The sequence below is a fragment of the Saimiri boliviensis genome, chromosome 1 (assembly GCF_048565385.1).
Source record: "Saimiri boliviensis isolate mSaiBol1 chromosome 1, mSaiBol1.pri, whole genome shotgun sequence".
NCBI classification, from domain to species: domain Eukaryota; kingdom Metazoa; phylum Chordata; class Mammalia; order Primates; family Cebidae; genus Saimiri; species Saimiri boliviensis.
In genome coordinates, this window is record NC_133449.1 from 64,090,546 (window position 1) to 64,111,223 (window position 20,678).

At 42.3% G+C, this 20,678-nt stretch overlaps 2 protein-coding genes across 3 annotated transcripts in view; both read right to left on the bottom strand.

Moving 5' to 3' along the window:
- The window catches only part of ACTG2 (actin gamma 2, smooth muscle), a 48,301-nt gene extending 45,787 nt beyond the window's left edge, over positions 1-2,514 (bottom strand). Inside the window, exon 1 of the mRNA XM_010333445.2 lies at positions 1,275-2,514. The gene's annotated coding sequence lies outside the window, so the exon portion shown is untranslated. The remainder of the gene's footprint in view (positions 1-1,274) is intronic.
- An 87-nt stretch (positions 2,515-2,601) lies between these two features.
- Positions 2,602-20,678, bottom strand: part of STAMBP (STAM binding protein) — a 33,900-nt gene continuing 15,823 nt past the window's right edge. For both annotated transcript variants that reach the window (XM_074398225.1, XM_003922600.4), the window contains 7 exons: positions 20,574-20,669; positions 17,826-18,192; positions 15,742-15,866; positions 14,389-14,526; positions 5,967-6,079; positions 5,271-5,370; positions 2,602-3,250 (listed from right to left, as the gene is read on the bottom strand). In XM_074398225.1, the coding sequence (XP_074254326.1) occupies positions 3,194-3,250; positions 5,271-5,370; positions 5,967-6,079; positions 14,389-14,526; positions 15,742-15,866; positions 17,826-18,192; positions 20,574-20,669 (996 nt within the window). In that variant the 3' untranslated portion in view covers positions 2,602-3,193. The remainder of the gene's footprint in view (positions 3,251-5,270; positions 5,371-5,966; positions 6,080-14,388; positions 14,527-15,741; positions 15,867-17,825; positions 18,193-20,573; positions 20,670-20,678) is intronic.

A 20,678-nucleotide genomic window follows, 5' to 3' on the forward strand; every position in this document is an offset into this window, starting at 1 on the left:
GTCGAGGCTTACTGCAACTTCTGCCTCCTGGGTTCAAGAGATTCTCCTGCCTCCCAGGTAGCTGGGACTACAGATGTGTGCTACCACATCTGGCTAATTTTTGTATTTTTAGTAGAGACAGGGTCTCACCACGTTGGCCAGGCTGGTTGCAAACCCCTGACCTTGTGATCCCCCCACCTTGGCCTCCCAAAATGCTGAGGTTACAGGCGTGAGCCACTGTGTCCGGCCAACTGTAACTATTTTCTACAGAACAACATCAACTCTGTCCTAAAACTGTGTTCTCAAAATCCACTGGAAACATATTAAAATTGCAGGATTCACTGGACTTTTACTCATCAAAGCTTTGCTCCTAGTGGCCTCCATTCTTCTCAACCCCAATATGAAACATTTCTCTTTCAACTGGGGTAACTAAAACCTCAAAGAAGCCATCAACAGACAAAGGGGATAGGCAATTATAATTTTAAATTCTGTGGTACCAAAATGAAAGCTGAAACCCAGCTTTCATGACACTGGCCCAGGGGAATGTTTCCCTCATGCTGCCTTTTATAGTATCTGGTACCCAAGACAACATTACAAAAGCTTAAGGGTTCCTTCTTCTTTCCCTTTGGTCCCATTTAACTAGGAGTATGTGAAAGTGACCATCTGAAAAAAAATCCAGTCTGTCTGACCCCCAGCAAAGCAGCTCCTCTGATTCTCTCTGTACTTTGCCTATGGCACTTCGGTGGGTTTGTGCTGCCCAGGGCAACTGGGACATTGTTTGGCAACCTGACATTGCTTCTGTCCCCCCCCTCAGCCCAGAACATTAGGAATGGTACTTATGCAGCTTGCAAGAGCAAAAAAGTCTCCTGGTCTTTGAGCCTCAGGAACCCAGGAGTCAGTCTTTAAGCAAATAGTCATTACCCTTTTAATATAATGTCTTTCCTCAGGTTTTATAGTTCAGTCCCTTTTATCCACAGTATTCCTTTCCTCCTTTCCCGACAGCTCTGGCTCCTCCTCTTTCCCTCCAGCCTACCCAGTCTCAGTTTCCTTGTGGGCTGGCTTGATTTCATGTCTCTTCCACAGAGGTAGGGAGAAGACAGAGACACTGAGACGGTCCTATGCAGAGTGCCTCTGCAATGGCTAGGCTGCCCAGATACAGAGGGATCTACAAACTGATTTCCTGCACCCATCTAGCTACTAAGATATCTTGTACATAGAGGAAGAGAAAAGAAAATACAGCAGTTTGGCAATCAGTCTATGATCAATGTGGTTGCAATGTATGATATGTTGTTTACCTGGCTGAATGTCTTTCGTGGGCGGAGACTGATAATTCTCACAATTCTTAGGATACGTATCAAGGACCAATGCAGTGGTTTTCAATCCTGGTTGTACTCACAGCTTTAATTGATGGGGACAGAGCACAGGCATCAGTATTTTTAAAATTGCTCCCTAGGTATCAGAATGTGTAGCCAGGGGTAAGAACTTTAAGTGGAAAGTTCTGACTAAAAGCTACATTTAGATTTTCGGCAATGGGAAGCTGTTGCAGGTTTTTGAGCAAGAGAGAAAACATGAAGATGGCTGTAATGTGAGGAGCTTCTCCTGATCAAAGTGTGCAGAACAGACTAGAATGAAGAAATGCTAAAAACAAAGAGACTTGGTAAAAGCTTATGGCTATAGTCCAAGTAAAAGGTAAGAAAGCCCTAAACTAAGTGGTAGACAAAGAATGGGAAGAAGGGGATGGATTTCCCAAAAGCACAGGACTGGGCAATTTTAGGACTGTTTAGAGCAAGGTGGAACAGCCAGGATGCTCTGAGTCGCAGCAAGGAATGGCTTGCCCAAGCCCACTTGGCCTCTAGACCAACCCATACCAAAAATAGCAGAGAAGGAATTTCCAGGATATGTGGAGTTAAGAACCTAAGAGAAGAAAAATAATAGAGAGAACTGAGCTCTTTCAGGGGACAAGTTCAAGGACCACTAACCTCAGCAATAAAGAACATATTTAGGACACAGCATTTTAAAACAAAGAGAAACTTTTATGCATTCACAGATTCTTCCTCCCCCCATATAGAATTCTAATGTAGAAAGAAATCACTCTTCTCCAAGCCAAAGTGATTTACTCTCCTGCCCTCACTCGAGGTGTCACAAATGACACCATTATTTCTAGGCCACCTACAACACCAGGCTCAGCTCACAGAAAAATGCATTATCAATTGCTGCTTCGAGCATCTTCCTAGGTGCTGCCTTAGTCAGAAAGGAATAGCCAACACAATGAAATTAGTAAGGTGAGGTGGCTGGGAAATGTAATCATTTATTGGAGTGCAACCTGGTACTCTAAACAAAGGCTTCATTATCCTCGGCCAAAAGTGTGGAGGGCATAAAAAGGAAGTGAATGGTTGACCCACTTGAGACAGCACCAAAAGAACAGAGATGACTTCACACCTCTGGAAGATGGCAACAGGCAGAGAAAAAACATGGAATAATTACAAGTGAACTGGAACACACCTTCGGTGTCAGTATATCTCAAATTCCATTTTTCCCTCACCTTTCCAAAACAACCATGGCTTTTTTTTAACCTGTTTATATAATGCTTGATCAAATGGATCACTCTGGAGCACAAAAACATAAGTTAATTGTTATTTTATTGTAGAGGAAAAATATCCTGAAATATTTGTTAAATAACAATAATTCCTGACAAAATCACTCTTCGGGATATGTTAGCCTCACCATCTGGTCAGATGGAGTGAACTATCCCTCACCAAGGTAATAAGCTCCATTAATATTGCCATAAACCACAGGAAAATCCAAAAGATTTTCTAAATGGCTTCCAAAGTTCTGCATAGATGCCCTTATTGAGCCCAGAGGTAAATAAAAACAAATTGGGAGAGAAATTAGATGGATAGCTGAAAGGAAAAAAATGTTAACAATTGGTCAATCCAGAAGGAAGGGTATATGGGGGTTCATTATACCATTCTTTACAGTTAATTTCTGAGTTACAGTTGCTTTCGGGTGATCATGTTCTCTTTCTGACTTGCCTAAAAAATATGTTCAGTTATTTCTTTTCAAACCTGAAATGCAAAATCAACTCTTTCTCAGGTGATGGCCCCTTTCTATTCTGTCTACAGAAACTTCCAAAGCTTTCTAGAAAGCTTAAATTAAGGGGCCATAGTACATTGATATGGTTTTGTTGTTCTTAGAAAGTGTTGGACTCAAACGCTCATCGAAGATCTGTGATGGTCACTGCTCTGTCCACAACAGTCACATGGCTGCAGCTCTACAATAGGAAAAAAGAGAGAAAGTGAAGTCCTAGAAAATTCTGAAAAGTCTTTTTTTTTTTTTTTTCTTTTGAGACAGGGTCTTGCTCTATTGCCCAGGCTGGAGTGCAGCTGCACAACCTCAGTTCACTGCACGCTTCGCCTCCTGGGCTGAAGCCAGTTTCCTGCCTTAGCCTCCTTAGTAGCTGGGATTACAGGCACAAGCCACCACACCCAGCTAATTTTGTATTTTTAATAGAGATGGGATTTTGCCATGTTGGCTAGGCTGGTCTTGAACTTCTGACCTCAAGTGATCTGCCTCAGTCTCCCAAACTATTTGGATTACAGGTGTGAGCCACCACACCTGGTCTGAAAAATCATTTTTAAAAACCCCTTATTTAAAATGTTCATCCTAGGCTAGTGGTTCTCAGTCTGGAAGCCAGACTGCTATTTAAGGGCAGTTATGGTAAGAGTCAGGGGCTCATCACTACCACCAGTCCCACCTGTAGATGGAATCAGTGTTTGCCCATATACCTTTGTTTATTTTTAAAATGTATGTATATTCTAGACTCATTCTTTGTTTGGTGCCTAAACTTGGGAACAAATAGTGTCATCCCTAAAATATACATTAATTTAAAAGAATTACTGAATTCATCACAGTTTTTTGGGCCATGATGTCACCCAAATAATAAAGATTACCTACTATCACATGGTCAGAGAAGAATGTTCCCTTTCGGCATGCAAAAGGGGTCTTTATAACTGAAAACCTGGGTACTAATGTCCCAGACTTTTGTTTTCTGATTGTGTAGTCTTTGTTTCAAAATACTAGCACTTAAGACATTCCAAGGCAGACTGATCTATTTTTGAACAGATTTGTCAGAAAGTTCTTCCTCACACTCAGCAGAAAACCATCATCCCATGAAGTCTTAGTTTTAGTGCTAGGAGTGATATGAAATATACCCAATCCCTTTTTTTATACATCAACTCTTCTAGCACTTGAAGTCAGCTCTCAGATCCCTTGTGGGGTTTCTCTTTTAAACATCTCCAGTTCCTTTTATGTGTCAAGGTTCCCTTTTCCATATTGCCTGCTTTTCTCTGAACCCAAAAGAAATAGTACTCCATGGCCAGCATGGAGTAATACAACACCATCACATCAGATTGGAGGGGCAAACTGATCTTATTATCAACTAAACGTTTTAATTACAGACCACAACTTAGGGAAAAAACGTTGTAGGAAGGTCATAAAGTCCCTATGATTTAAGCAAAATTCTACAATAAATATACTTAATTTACCTATCTTAAGTGGCTTCTCTTCCTTATATTCAAATCTCTTACTGAAGTACAGGCTTAGAAACTGACACTGATGAAAGAAAAAAGTAACTATTGATAAGCCAGCGACTGCATTTGGTACTTCCTGCACACTGATTCATTTAATCATCTCAAGAACCCTATAAAGTAGGTGTTATTTTTATTTTTGTTTATTTTTCATTTTTATTGAGACAGAGTTTCACTCTGTAGCCCAGGCTGGAATGCAGTGGCGTGACCTCCGACCACTGCAACCTCCGCCTCCTGGGTTCAAGCAATTCTCCTGCCTGAGCCTCCCAAGTAGCTGGGACTACAGGCACGTGCCACCATGCCTGGCTATTTTTTTGCATTTGTAGTAGAGATGGGGTTTCACCGTGTTAGCCAGGATGGTCTCAATCTCCTGACCTTGTGATCCACCCGCCTCAGCCTCCCAAAGTGTTGGGATTACATGTGTGAGCCTCTGTGCCCAGTCAGTAGGTGTTATTATTATGCCTGTTTTATAGATGGGAAAACTGAGGTCCAGGAAGGGTAAGAAGCCTAATCAAAGGCATTCAGTGGCAGAGCTAAGATGCAAATCTATTCTTATCCCACATTGCTTCTCATGTCCATCTTCACTAGGGAAGTCTGGAAAGATAAAGAGACAAGGCTGGTCTGTGTGGATCAGAAAGGATGATGCATTTTCTGACTGTCCTCCCTGCTTGAAGCATAGCCTGTTTCTTCTCTGTAAATACATACACAAAACAGAGGTGGATCCTTGCTGTGTGGATGAAATCCTTTCTGGCGGCAGGAAGAAATCTCCTCTAGTCCATGGTCAGTTAGTTTAAAGAATCCAGTTCTGAAATTTTAAAAAGGCAGGCTAAGAGTAAAGCAAAGGTTTTCCCTCCATCCCAAACACAGGCACGCACACACATACTAGCACGCACACTCATACAGCAGGGCAGAGGTCACTATGAGACAGTTTCTGTAGGATGCTGGCTCATAGGTCTCTTCTCTGGTGAATGAATCACAGTTAGAGAATGATTCATTACTGTTCTCACTCTAGTTTTGCTGGATAATTCATAGTAAATAATCAAAGTGGGAGTGGAGACAGGATTTGGAATGAAAAAGAAGTGACACTCTGAGATAATGTGTTTGATTTTGAAACTTTCGAATCCAACATAAAACTCTTGACATTCCTATTGTTTCAAGTCAAACACTTCAAATTTCTTGAAGACTTTTCTTTGAAAAGCAACTCAGTTGTTACTTGGATATCTTTTTGAACAAGCATGATAGATTAATTATGATATGGGGCTTAAAAGGAAGCCCTTTAGAATAACCAATTTATACCACAATCTATGTATTTTACAAAGAACAAGTCCGCAAGAATAGAGACCTTTTCCTCTGAGGGGGTTCTTCACTTCTAACACCCAGAACCATGACCCGTATACTCACTCCTGGAACTTGGGGGAGCAAACAATGGCTATCGACTCTGGCAACATCATCTGGTAAGAGCAGTGAGTGTGTAGGTCGACACTGGAGAGAAACGCGGTCTGCGTGGGGTGAGTCTGAGGAGAGAAAAAGGGTCAGAGGACTTTCAGCAAGGATATATGGTAGTCCCTCCTTATTTGCAATTCCCTTTCTGCGGTTTCAAGCTGCCCATATCAACTGCAATCTGAAAATATTACATATGATAAGATATCTTGAGAAAGAGAGACCATATTCACATAACTTTTATTACAGTGTATTTTTATAATGTTCTGTTTTATTATTGTTGTTGTTAATCTCTTCCGGTGCCTAATTTATAAATTAAACTTTATCATAGGTAGGCATGTATAGGAAAAAGACATAGTATATACAGGGTTTGGTATTATCCATAACTTCAGGCATCTACTGGGGGTCTAGGCTCATACCCCCTGAGGATAAAGGGGGACTACTCTTCGGAACAGCCAAGCCTGGTCTCTGAGGGAAGTAAAGCCAAACAGTTCTCAACAGCTGGGCACAATCTCCTTTGTAAGTAAGAAGCCACTTGCAATCATGAGAGGTCCACCTGAAGTTCCTAATAAGTAGGGAAGCTCCTTTCCAGCATTGTAAACAAATACAGCTTAACACTAGTATGCGAAGAGACTCTTAATTATTTTTTTTAAGTTCAGGAGACTTACTATACAACGTGCTGACTACTGTTCATCACAATGTATTATATACTAGAAAACTGCTTAAGAGAGTAGATTTTAAGTGTTCTCACCAACAAAAAAGTATGTGATGTAACGTATATGCTAACTAGCTTGATTTTGCCATTCCACAATATGTGTATACATATTTCAAAACATATGTTGTACACCACACATAGACTATTGTTATTTGTCAATTAAAAAAAGGAAAAAAAAAAAAAAAACACAGGCTGGGCATGGTGGCTCACTCCCTGTAGTCCCAGCACTTTGGGAGGCCGAGGAGAGCAGATCATTTGAGGTCAAGAGTTCAAGACCAGCCTGGCCAACATGTTGAAATTATATCTCTACCAAAAATACAAAAATTGGCTGGTGTGGTGGCACATGCCTGTAAATCCAGCTACTCAGAAGGCTCGACAGGAGAATTGCTTAAACCTGGGACGCGGAACTTGCGGTGAGCTGAGATCATACCACTGCACTCCAGCCTGGGTGGACTGGATTCCTCCATATTGGTCAGGCAAGACTTCATCTTAAAAAAGCAAGACTTCATCTTAAAAAAAAAAAAAAAAAAAAAAAAAATATATATATATATATAAAAGTGATGCGACAAGAATTAAGTCAAAAAAAGAAATATATATACATATATATTTATGTGTGTGTATATATATATTCATATATATATATTCCCATTATAAAGTCCTATGGAACAAGGAATATAATGAATAAAAGGAATATAATGAATAAAAGAGCTCATAGAAATAAGGAGCATAAACAATTACTGGAAACTGGAAGAGCTGTCTGTGGTGAAGTATCCAATGAGAGAGGGGAAGGAGATGAAAATGACTAAGGAAACGAAATAACTTAGATTGCATTGGCCTCAGCAGAATGACAGCTAAACAGATGGGGATTTGTCTGAAGAGCAATCGTGGGGAGATGCCACAAGTGGGGTGGGGGAGGCCCCACTTCAGTTTCTGGGTAGGTGGATGTACACCCTCACTTACATTGTGCAGAACCATAATTCTGAAATTCTGTAGATTATCCAATGAATGATAAAGTGATTTTTATCTAATGGAAAATCAGTAATGGAAAGCAACAGTGTTAAGCCCAGGCAAGTACATGCCATCCTAGCTCATGGTTATAGATGACGTACCAAATAACCCACCCACCATGTTTCACCTAATTCACTCAGACAACCTTCTCAGGGAGAGAAGTCCCAGAGGGTGGACAAAAGTAAACGGAGGATGAAGAGGCTTGGGACTTTCTGGCTTTCCTAGTTTGAAGGCAGTAGATGTTAGGCGGCTTGAGCACTCAGGGGGAAGGGGAAACTGGAGTAGGCAGACAAAAATAGGGAAGTAAACGCAAGGGGGGAACTTTCCTCTCTGTACCATTCAAAATGGGGACTTTGATCTCACTGGTTCAGAAGATCTAGGGGGCCTGATGGGTTCTAGAATTCCTGGTTGGGTGAAAGATTGTGGGCTATAGAGCCTTGATGCAAGAAGGCATCAAGGCATTAAACTAGAGGGGTATGGAGAGGGCCCAGGGACAGAGCTCAAACTTTCCATCTGGGGCATCATTGGGAAAAGATACTGTTTCACAGTGTTGAAGCTCAAAGACCACTGCAAAGTGAGAGAAAAATAGAGTTCCGAGGCTGGAAGAGACAAGGCAGAAGAATTCAGTACTGTGTCACATTCCAGTTAAACAAATTCTGACCTCTCAAAAGGACATCAAGATCTAAGTTCCAAGTGTCAAGAAAGGCCTCCTTGAGGTTGGTGTGTGCCGGCCAGGACATCAGGGTGGTGGGTCTTGTGGGGTGTGAGAACTGGCAAGGGGAACCCCATCTCAGATGACAGCACATAGAAACTGGCTTGGAGACCTGCTTTAGGCACATACCTGCTGCACAAAGATCACCAGATAGTGGGAGTGGAGACAGGTAAAGACATCTCCATCGCAGGATTGGAGACAGAAGAGGAGGCTGTTTGCTAATATTTCCTGCTCTGGCTCTCCTGTTCTTGAACCAAACTGGAAGAATTCCAGGACTATGATGTTGGATTCACCCAGGGATCCACGGAATCAAAGGTGTTAGTGGGGTTGTCATGATGGACATCCATGGACAAGGTAAGTGGGTGTCCTCCACAATTGTGAAAGGCATGAGAGTGGCCCTTGGAACTTTTCCTGGGCAATTTCTTCTGTCTCCTCTAAGAAGTGTTTCTCTCTGGATAATTCAGTCTTTGGTTTTTCAAAAGACTCATAATTTCTAATTGACTGTCAAGACTTATTTGGTTCCTTACAAGGTCTCTCCATACCATCAAGTCACCCATTCTGGAACAGATAGTACGTGCCTAATATTTCAACATGGTAGAAGTCAAGGACTAGTAAACCACAATTAGACGACTAATTCTTCTTTCCCACAGAGGTGTTAAAAGGTCAAGCATTAATCGAGTCCTATAGACAAAGGCTGTCCTGTAGCTAAAGCATCATCCAAGGAAGGTATGGGAGGTAGGGGACTATTTGAATTTCAGTGGACAGTTGAACCATACAGAGGAGACCATTCTGTTTGGAAATAGAACATGATGCTAAAATTTGAGGTTAATTAGTTAAAGCATCACCTAAATGTGCATCCTGATTATTTAATTTGTTTCCATTGTTTGTTTTATTAAACACATGTTTTGTATACAAAACAGACAACTATATAATGACTTACGTTCATCTTATGGGGGTGTGATCTTAGGTAATAAAAATAGAGAAAGATCTAGCATGACTCAAAAAGACAACCAACCTTCACTGACAGAAGAGCATGGATGATAGATATACAATTGACTAGCGTTTTCAAACCTGCTGTCCAAAAAACAAATCTCCTGAGGAGCTTGACAAAAGCCCAGACTCCTGCACCCTACGAAATAACCATCATGAGAAAACATTTTTTGTGAAAGCTCACTAAGTGATATTTTTTTTGAGACAGAGTTTTGCTCTTGTTGCCCAGGCTACAGAGCAATTGGCATGATCTCAGCTTATCACAACCTCCGCCTCACGGGTTCAAGTGATTCTCCTGCCTCACCCTCCTGAGTAGCTGAGATTACAGGCATGTGCCACCACACCACGCCCAGCTAATTTTGTATTTTTTTTGTAGAGATGGGATTCCTCCATATTGGTCAGGCTGGTCTTAAACTCCTGACCTCAAGTGATCCACCTGCCTCGGCCTCCCAAAGTGCTGGGATTACAGGTGTGAGCCACCTCGCCCAGCTGAAAACTCACTAAGTGATTCTAATGTGTAGCATCATCTGAGAAGTACCATTCCACAGGGTGCTGTGATGAGCTCACTGTGGAAGAAGGCTTCAGGGCAGGAGTATGTTAGCTGAGTGCACACAGCAAATCCACACACAAGTCTTCATGGGGCATGTAAGGACTTCAGTGACCACAAAGTTTCTACCTGATTAGAATATAATCCTTTAGGCTGCTAAGGAGCCGTGGCCTGTGCCAACACCACCTTCCATTCCATGGTTAGAGCCCAGGATTCTAACTGGGAGCAAACTAGGCCTACACAAGCCAATCTAGGCCCTCATGCTAAAGGTGGGTAGCCAGAAGGGTAATAAAGAGACAGGGACTTAGCAAACAAGTATTAAATGGAATTGAAAAACTTTGCCTTGATCCCCTTCTCCTCTCTAACTACTGTGCCTTCTCTCCCTCCTTCCTTTCACAGTCAAGTTTCTTGAATGAAGAGTTCATTATGTTCACTGTGCCTATGTTGCTGGGGGTAGAGGAAGGCACTTTCACAAAGAGAAAACAACATGCTGAAGGAACAGAAATGAGCAAGGAGGGCGAATGCTGAAGGCAGCCTGGGTGCCTGGACAGGAAATTTTCCCTAGAGGGAAATGGCTTAGATGGGGCTGAGACATGATGAGAAGTGCCTTGAGTTCTGGGTTGGAGGTTTGACAATGGTGATCAATCCATGACCATACGAAGTTTTTAAACTGGGAATCTGATTTATAGTTTACAAGGTTAAGAAGGAAGAACTGATCTTTTGCATTTTCCTCTGGCCAATTTTAAGATCTGTATAAACCTTATGGTCTACTTTTTGTTTGTTTTTGAGACAGTGTTTTTGCTCTGTTGCCCAGGCTGGAGTGCAGTGGTGTGATCACGGCTCACTGCGGCTTGACTTTCCAGTCTCAAGCGATCTTCCTGCCTCAGCCTCCCAAGTAGCTGGGACCACAGGTGTGTGCCACCACACCTGCATAATTTTTTTAATTTATAGAGATGAGGTGTTGCTATGTTGCCCAGGCTAGTCTTGAACTCCTGGGCTCAAGTGATCCTCCCACCTTGGCCTCCCAAAGTGCTGGGATTACAGGTATAAACCACCACACTCAGCCTGTTTGTTTTTAATCCTGAATTAGAAAGGAATGCTGCAGAAATATGGGGGGGAAAGCTGAACTAGCTGGGCACAGTGGTGCGTGGTTGTAGTCCTAGCTACTTAGGAGGCTGGGGCAGGAGGATCACTTGGGCCCAGGAGCTCGAGGCTGTAGTGCAGTATGATTAGGACTGTGACAGCCACTGTACTCCAACATAAACAACATAGTGAGACCTCATCTTAAAAAAAGAAAAAAAACAGCTGAACTATTATTAATTTAGGCTCTAAATCTGTTCGCAGCTGGGCCCTCACTGATAGATGCTTAGAAACTCTTTTATTCATTTGTAGCTAAGTTCTACCTGAAGTCTAAATAGTAATGATTCTAAACTTTCCCCCATCTCTTCCAGTTTCTAAATCCTCCTTGGTCCCTTTTGCTCAACAGCAGACCTAGACTCCAACCTTACTGAAGTCAAGACTGCCTAAAATGTGTTTCCTCAACTCTTCCAGACATCGTTTCAAAAATCTCTCTGTATCTTCATTTCCATTCATTCAATCTTGTCTTGGAGGAATGGATGTTTTTCCCCCTGTGAAGATGAATACCTCTTTGTACTTCTGATTTAATCTTTCCTTATCACCACATCACCTTGTCTCTCTTGCCCTTTTACATCTCCATTGTTGGCTCATTGGGCATAGGAATATATTCAGAAAACTATACACAAGAATGTGGATCAACCTTCAAAATGTTGAGCAAAAGAAGCAAGACACAAGTATACATATGATATAATTCCATTTACAAAAAGATAAAAACCAGGCGAAAGTAGACTGTAGTGTTCAGAGGTACACATTGAGGTGGCGAAACTATAAATGAAGCAACGGAGGGAGGACCCAGGTAGTGTGTGTACATAGATATTTGCTTAATGATTTGTTAAAGTGTACATCTAGTTTCCGTGAGCTTTCTTATATATATGCTATATTTTGAAATTCAAAGCTTTTGAAAAACAAAATCAAAACAAAACACATGTTCAAGCCTTTCACTCTGAACAATCAATCATTCTCTCAACCCAGCTTTTGTTTAAACCACCATCCTATCTCTCTCCTTTCCTCTACAGTAAGTTGCTCAAAATGGTAGTGTACACTTCATTATCTCCACAACCTTAATCCCTATGACTTCTTAAACTCTTATAGTTTACTCCCATTAATGCCTGAAACACACTAAATCGAGGTCGTCAATAATATCATCAAATTCAGACCGATCCAAGTCTTCACCATTCTGGAGCTCTCCACAGCACGTGACATGGTTAACATCCAGAAATTCCTTCTTAAAGCCTTCCTCCTCCTGTGGCTTCCATGCCTTAACACTACCCTCACCTTTTTCATATATCTCTTTGCTTCTTTGCTAACTACATTCTATGTTCCCTTAGGTAGTCTCTCCCACAATTTGCCAGTGAACCTTTTCTTGCTCTAGACCAGGTGTCCCCAAACTACGGCCCATGGGCCGCATGCGGCCCCCTGAGGCCATTTATCCGGCCCCCCGCCGCACTTCAGGAAGGGGCACCTCTTTCATTGGTGGTCAGTGAGAGGAGCACAGTATGTGGCGGCCCTCCAACGGTCTGAGGGACAGTGAACTGGCCCCCTGTGTAAAAACTTTGGGGACGCCTGCTCTAGACTCTTCCCCTACTTCCAAGGCTTCCAAGGTCAGCATCATATAGTGGATTCCCAGAGCCCTCTCTCCTGCTTTGACTTTGCTCCCAAGTTCTAGCCCTACATTGCTAACTGCCTGATAACTACCTCCAATGATCTGGTATCTCACCAGTACCTGAAATTCAACATGCTCAGAACTGAACCTCATTTTCAAACCAAGTCCTTCTGGATTCTCTACTTTTGCTTATGAGATGATCACTGCAAGGCCCCAAATCTCTGAGTCATCATTGATTCTGCGTCATCATCCTCTATTACTCATTTCCCAAATCTTCTGAAATCCTACATTCATCTCCTCCTTCCCAAACACACTGGCATCACCCTAGCTCTCATCATTATTAGATTTTATCAGCACATTAACCTCTAAATCACCTCCTTGCCACAACCTACCTTAAAAATGTATTTATGTTAAATTTTCTAAAGTATGGCTTTAATCATATCTTTGTTCTGCTCAAAAACCTTTAAGAATTCTCCATTTACTAAAAAGTGGAACAATTCTGCCTGTATACTCCAGACCCTCCAGAACATGGCTCCAACATACTACATTAAAATTTCCTGATATGAACCATAAATCCCAGCGAACTGGTCCACCCAACGCTCCAGGAACAGAATCTGCCTCTTTTCCACCTGTCTGCTCCATAAGGAACTTCCCTTGGCCCAGCTTGTCAACATGCTACTAAACCCTCTCGAGCATGGTCCCTCCTTCCTCTGAATTCCACAGTGCCCTGCTGGTACCTCTTGAGGCCCTTAGCACATTCTGCCCCAGGTGAAGTTATTAATGATCTATTTGTTTAATCTCCTTTATAAGGCTAAAATCATATCTTACTCAAATTTGTGTTCCCTAGCAGATAAGGAACAAATTTTCTCTCCTTCATCTACTACAATGGGGTCAGGGAGGATACACAATAATAGGCAAATCATGAATATGAACGTAATTGAACAGAAGAAAGGACGGAAGGCACATGGGACTGCCTCACAGGTCAGTCTTTCCCAAATTCTGGCATACAAGTATATGTAATCCAAAAATAAGCCAATTCATTTGTAACTCTGTCATACAACAAAAAATGCAGTTTGGGCTATGAGAGTAAGGGACTGAAAAGGAATAGAAAGAAAAATTTAAAACAATCTTTAAGGAAGGCATTATATTTTACCTGAACATTACCAGAAGGCTGCACAAGATATGCAGACACTTGAAAATCATGTATATTTATAGCCCTTCTTGTTTCTATAAAGGTGCTTTAAGAAAAACCAAATGCAAGCATCTGAAATAACCTCTTTGGCTCATGTTAAATATTTTCAGTTATATACCTTGAAGGAACATCATCTGTATATAGTAGGCATAATCTCTAAGGTCAATGTCCACATATATTCTAGTCCAGCATCCCATCACCAGTCACACTCAGAGGGAAACTGGAACTTTAGGGAAAATAGTCTATTTTTGCTAAAAAATAAATAAAAAGTTAAAAAGATTTAAAAGTCCTAAGTGTTCCCAGAAAACAATACTGGAGTGCAATAGTCAAGTATGCCACTAAGGACTGCATCCAAAAGAGAGAAGAACAATAAATAATCTGAATATAATTGACTTGGTTCAAAGAAAGAAACACAAAGTGTGTTTATACCACCATGGGAGAGGCGGAGACTAACCCTCAGAGCGCTCAGAATTGCTTACATGAATCCAGCCCAGTGTGATGAGGCCCTGCTGATCCTGTATGAGGAAAAGTTCTTCTTCGTTCTCTGTGTTGCAGTAATCAGACCCAGCACTTTGCTTGGGAATGAGAACATGGGTAATGGTAAATTCATTCCTCATCTGCCAAAGGAGAAAACAGCCAGTCACAATTCCCTGGTGCTCATGCAATCCTGCTCCACTCCATCCCAACAGTGGAAAGGTAAGCATCTATACGTGTGAAGCCCTTCCCACACAGCAGGAGTCCTGCCACTCAGTGGTTCACAACCTTGGCTGCTCATGCACATTGCCTGGGGTGCTCTGAACAGTGACAGATGCAGAGACCAACCCCAGAACTCTGCAGCCCGGGCAAACACCATAGCCCTGAGGGAATTTCCTGCTGTGCCAAACTGATCTGCTTAGAAGCTCTGGGTAGAGTATCATTTCTTTTCCTCTGCTCAGGTCTAAAGTAGTTTTCCTTTCACTGTTTCCTTAAGTCTTTCTTATCCTGTAAGCCTCAGCTTACATCTATTCCACTTCATTTATTTATTCATTCAGCAGTAAAAGGTTCTTTAAGTGCCTGCATTCAGTGACCTTTCCTTCCTCAAAATTCCCAATACTTACACTGTACGTATTTTTATTTTTATTTTTTTTATTTTTTTTTGAGACGGAGTTTCGCTCTTGTTACCCAGGCTGGAGTGCAATGGCGCGATCTCGGCTCACTGCAACCTCCGCCTCCCGGGTTCAGGCAATTCTCCTGCCTCAGCCTCCTGAGTAGCTGGGATTACAGGCACGTGCCACCATGCCCAGCTAATTTTTTTGTATTTTTAGTAGAGACGGGGTTTCACCATGTTGACCAGGATGGTCTCGATCTCTCGACCTTGTGATCCACCTGCCTCGGCCTCCCAAAGTGCTGGGATTACAGGTTTGAGCCACCGCGCCCGGCCTGTACGTATTTTTCAGCATGCTGGTTAGATTTTAGTGCATGTCAGCCTTCTCTCCAAAGTGACTGGGCACTTTTTGTGAACACATACTCTGTGCTTTACATATTTTATATTTTCAGATCCTACCATAAAGCAGGTACTAAAAAAATTGTTATGTAGATAATGACTGGATCTTCCTACCAAGTTTAAAATTAGGTATTTCTTACTACTAGCATGAAAATAATCAATTCAATCAATTAATACAGGGTCACCAAATTCAAAGTGACACAAAATTATGCAATCCACAGTTCCTTCAGTGGAGGGATCAGTACAAAGAGTAACTGACCCTGGATATTTTCTCTTGAGAGTCACAGGATGCCAAGAGGGGAAGAAACAGTTTCAGCTCAGAGAAGAGTTTTTGTTTGTTTGTTTTTACCAGTTTTCCACAGAGAATTCCACATGTCTCCACTCCCCGGGCAGTGTTGGCACTGGCTAACTGTAGAAACTGGGGGCACAGCCGCCCGGGCACCACCACATGGCGCAATCCATCGATTGTAGGAACTGTAATGGAGAAAGGAGAAAAGTCTGAGACCACTGAGCTCCGCCTCCCCAAGCAGACCTCACAGCCAGTAGCCCTGCAAGAGCAACATTAAGCCACTGGGATCCTCCCAACTTCAGGTAGTGAGTGGGGATCTCATCTTAATGGCATCAAAGAAAAGGGTTGTAAAGTCCCTTCTCCAATCTTGGGCCACAGCTGTTAAGGAGCACATTACTTCAAGAAGAGAAAATAGTAGCCTTTAATCATTCAAGTTAAGAAAAGGGCAAACTACTACCGTAAGCAAAGTTTTCTTGCTAGGCGTGTTGGCTCAAGCCTGTAACCCTAGCCCTTTGGGTGGCTAAGGCGGGTGAATCATGAGGTCAGGAGTTTGAGACCAGCCTGGTCGATATGGTGAAACCCCATCTCTACTAAAAATACAAAAAATTAGCTGGGCATAGTAGAGGGTGCCTATAATCCTAGCTATTCGGGAGGTTGAGGCAGGAGAATTGCTTGAACCTGGGAGGTGGGGGGTTGCAGTGAGCCGAGATCACGCCACTGCACTCCAGCCCAGGAGACAGAGTGGGATTCTGCCTCAAAAAAAAGAAAAGCTTTCTTAAAAATAAACTTAAGAATGTAATTGGATTGTTACTAATACCCTGTTCTCCATAAGGTACATATTTCATATTGCATGCCTGTATCAAAACATCTCATGTGGCGAAGATTGTGGTGAGCCGAGATCGCACCACTGCACTTCAGCCTGAGCAACAGGAGTGAAACTCTGTCTCAATTTTAAAAAAATCTCATGTACCCCATAAATACACACATCTACTGTGTACCCACAAAAAATAAAATTTAGGCGGGGGGAAAAGAGAAAAGCTCTTGAAACATTTGGGAATTTTCTGTCAGAATCTAATACAAAGGATTGAAAACATAAGCTGCCTGCCGTGGTTTAACTGTGCCTCCCAAAGTTCATGTTTTGGAAACTTAATTCCTAATGCAAAATTATTGCAAGGTGGAATCTTTAGGAGGTGATAAGGCTATGAGGGATCTTTTTTTACCCTCCCACATTTCTGTCATAGGATGACACAGCAAGAAGGCCCTTGCCAGATACGGTCCCTGGATCTTGGACTTCCTATTCTCTAGAACTATGAGCCAAATAAATTTGTGTTCATTTTAAATTACCCAGCCTCAGGTATTCTGTTATAGCAGCACAGTACGGACTAAGACACTGCCCATTCATCTGAACTTTTAATTTTAAATCTTTTATCTCAGATAAGAATATCAGACAGTATGACTTTAAAAGAAATATACTAGTATGTATTCTTGAGAATGGAAAACAACCTGGGTAGTTATTTACTTCTGAACTTAGTTTTTTGGAAGAAAGTTAAAATGCCAAACCACAACAAAATAAAAAATACAGCGTAGTCCTCCAAAAAAAGGAATGAGCAAAGCAGCTCATAAAAAATGCCAAGAATGGACCCAGTTTCTGAACACCATGGAGAAACTCTGAGACAGCCAACAAGCTAAAGTTAGGAAGTGTCTTTCACAACTATATTTTCATATTAAAAAAAGAGAAAGAAAAAGAGATGTTCTGCTTTTGCATATTCAACAGCAAGATCTGAATTGCTAGAGAGGTAACAAAGTCAGAGCAGTAGACAGTCACACAGCAGTCTGATGACGGTAGCTAAAGATTATGAATTAGGTTTGGCACAGTCCTTTCCTTTCAGCTAAAAACTTGACAGTCTGACTTTCAAGAATAGTACTAGCTCTTCAGAAAACCAACCAGACCAGGTTTAAGCAAAGGCTACTTTTATAACATGGCCAGTATATTAGAACGCGGTACGGCAATACTTATCAGATGGGTTTCTGTGACCAAAGCTTAATGAGTGGGATCAGGGAGGTATTCTTAGGACGACTCCCTCAGAATGATAATCTGTTTGGCTGCAACTGAGAATAAAGAGGATATCAGCAAATGCACTTACTACTTTCTGAGTTGCTCAGTGCTCCAGGTTTCAAGGACCTGTCCACCACAGGTGGCTTCGCTGGCCTTACAGTTGTGTGACAGTCTGAAGGCTGTGTGGATGAGACAGGTGAGGTGGGGAACACATCTAAGGAGGGCTTCTCCAAGCCAGGCACTAGAGGGCCACCTAGGCCAGGGTCCACCTTCCCAAACTCCTGTACAATTTTCAGTCGCTCTTTTTCTAGCTCCTGGTTCCGGATCATCTCCTCGAAGGCATGGAATTGTTCCTGTTCCAATTGCTGCTGCTTCTGTTGTGCTACCCTCTGCTTTTCCTTTTCCAGCTCTTGCTGGATGGCCATGTTCCGGGCCAATTTCTCTGCTTCCTTCTTCTACAAAGAGAGAAAATTTAGGCTAACACTTCACACCTCAGTGACTTCACACTTCAGGAGAACAAGGCTTTTGAGCACGGAGATTTCCAAAATGTACTTCTGCTCTGGCCTGATTACTTAACAAAGAATTCATGCTTTCCTCAGTATTTTTATACCCATGGAGTGTAGTCACTACCCCTTTCTATCTGGCCACTGTATACCTATCTCCAAGGACAGTTAAAATCCCAATCCTCTCAATACTCCCTGGCAATGACCCTACCTAATGCACTTTCCTCTTCACTGAAATCTCTCTCTTTTTTTTTTTTTTTTTTTGAGGGTTGCACTCACTCTGTTTCCCAGGCTGCAGTGCAATGGCATGATCATGGCTCACTGCAGCCTCAACCTTCGAGGCTCAAGCTATCCTCCCACTTCAGCCTCCTGAGTAGGTGGGACCACAGGTGTGTACCACCACACCTGGCTAATTTTTGTATTTTTTTTTAAATGGAGTCTTGCTCTGTTGCCCAGGCTGTAGTGCAATGGCGTGGTCTCCGCTCCCTGCAATCTCCGCCTCCCTGGTTCAAGTGATTTGCCTGCCTCAGCCTCCTGAGTAACTGGGATTACAGGAGCCTGCCACCATGCCTGGCTAATTTTTTGTATTTTTTAGTGGAGACAGTGTTTCGCCATGTTGGCCAGGCTGGTCTTGAATGCCTGCCTCAGCCTCCCAAAGTGCTGGGATTACAGGCGTGAGCCACAGTGCCTGGTCAATTTTTGTATTATTTGCAGAGACAGGGTTTTGCCATGCTGCCCAGGGTAGTCTTGAACTCCTGGGCTCAGACAACCTGCCCAACCGGCCTCCCGAAATGCTGGGATTCCAGGCATGAGCCACAACATCTGGCCTGAAATCTTGATTCAACTTACTGTCTGTACTCTTCTAACCTGTATCATAGGCAGTTTTATTCTATGTCATGTATATATTCTATATTTCAAGTAAGGCTATAAAATAGAACCAGATCCAAACTTATATCTGCTATCTTGGGGGTCATCTCTACTAAATTTTTTTCTTTTTTGAGAGAGTGTCTCTCTCTTTCACCTAGGCTAGGTTGTAGTGGCCAATCATGGCTCACTAAAGCCTCAATCTCCCTGGGCTCAGGTGATCCTCCCATCTCAGCCTCTGAAGTAGGTTGGACCAGAGATGCACGCCACCACACTAATTTTTGTATCTTTTGTAGAGACGGGGGTTCACCATGTTTCCCAGGCTGGTATTGAACTCCTGGGCTCAAGCGATCACCCACCTCAGCCTCCCAAAGTGCTAGGATTACAGGCATGAGCTGTCATGTCTGGTCTTCTACTGAATTTTAACCCAAAATGAAGCCTCTGAAATTTTTATGGTTTTTATGTATTTGTTCAACACAGAGTGACATTTGAAGCTAATAAGAAATACCTGAGTCACATTTGGATAAAGAAAAATAAAAAGAAATGCTAAGTAATAACCTCCTCCTTGAAGCTTATACTCGCTTGGTGCTTTAGAGATGTATACCTCACAGCTGTTCATCCCTCTGCTGATTTTCAACATCAGAGTCCATAATAGAGACCAGCGGACAGCTACACAATAGCCTGTAAGTGCCTGCAGTATGTATTCACAGCTGGCCACTGACAGCGCCCTGGAAGTTTCTCCACATGTTTTAACTGACTCTTCTTAAAAAGCATCATTTGAAAATAGCTTGAAATGACCAGACACAGTGGCTCATGCCTGTAATCCCAGCACTTTGGTAGGCTGAGGCAGGCAGATCACCTGAGGTCAGGAGTTTGAGACCAGTCTGGCCAATGTGGTGAAACTCTATGTCTACTAAAAATACAAAAATGAGCCAGGTGTGGTGGCAGATGCCTGTAGTCCCAGTCACTCGGGAGGCTGAGGGAGTAGAATCACTTGAACCAGGAGGTGGAGGTTGCAGTGAGCAGAGATCAAGCCACTACACTCCAGCCTAGGTGACAGACAGAGTGAGACTGTCTCGGTGGGGTGGGGGCGGGGGGAGCTTGAAAAATCAATTCATAAATCAATTTATAAATAACTTCAGGTATAACCATATGTGAAGCAAACCCTTAAATTTTCTGATCTAAAAACCTATGTTTTGGAGAGAATGTTCATTGTTCTTAATAGATACAGCAGGCATGCAACATATCTTCTGTCCCTCAAGTCTCTCTTTGACAAATAGGCTATATCTGTGTTATAATCCTGAGCCTGACCACTGGTGTTCTACTTGAGTTTCTGGTCTTTGCCCAAAAAAAGTAAAATGCACATTAAAAGCACAGGATATACTGAAATGTCATACTATAATCCCAGGGCACACCCTTAAAAAAGCAAAATAATTTTCTTTTCTTCTTCTTGGCTGTTATATACTAACCTTTTCTTCATTATATTCTGTATATTCTTTGGTATATCGTTTTAACAGCTCTGCCTTCAGCTCCTCTGCTTTAGGAAATGCAATCTCCTTTAATTTCTGGGACAC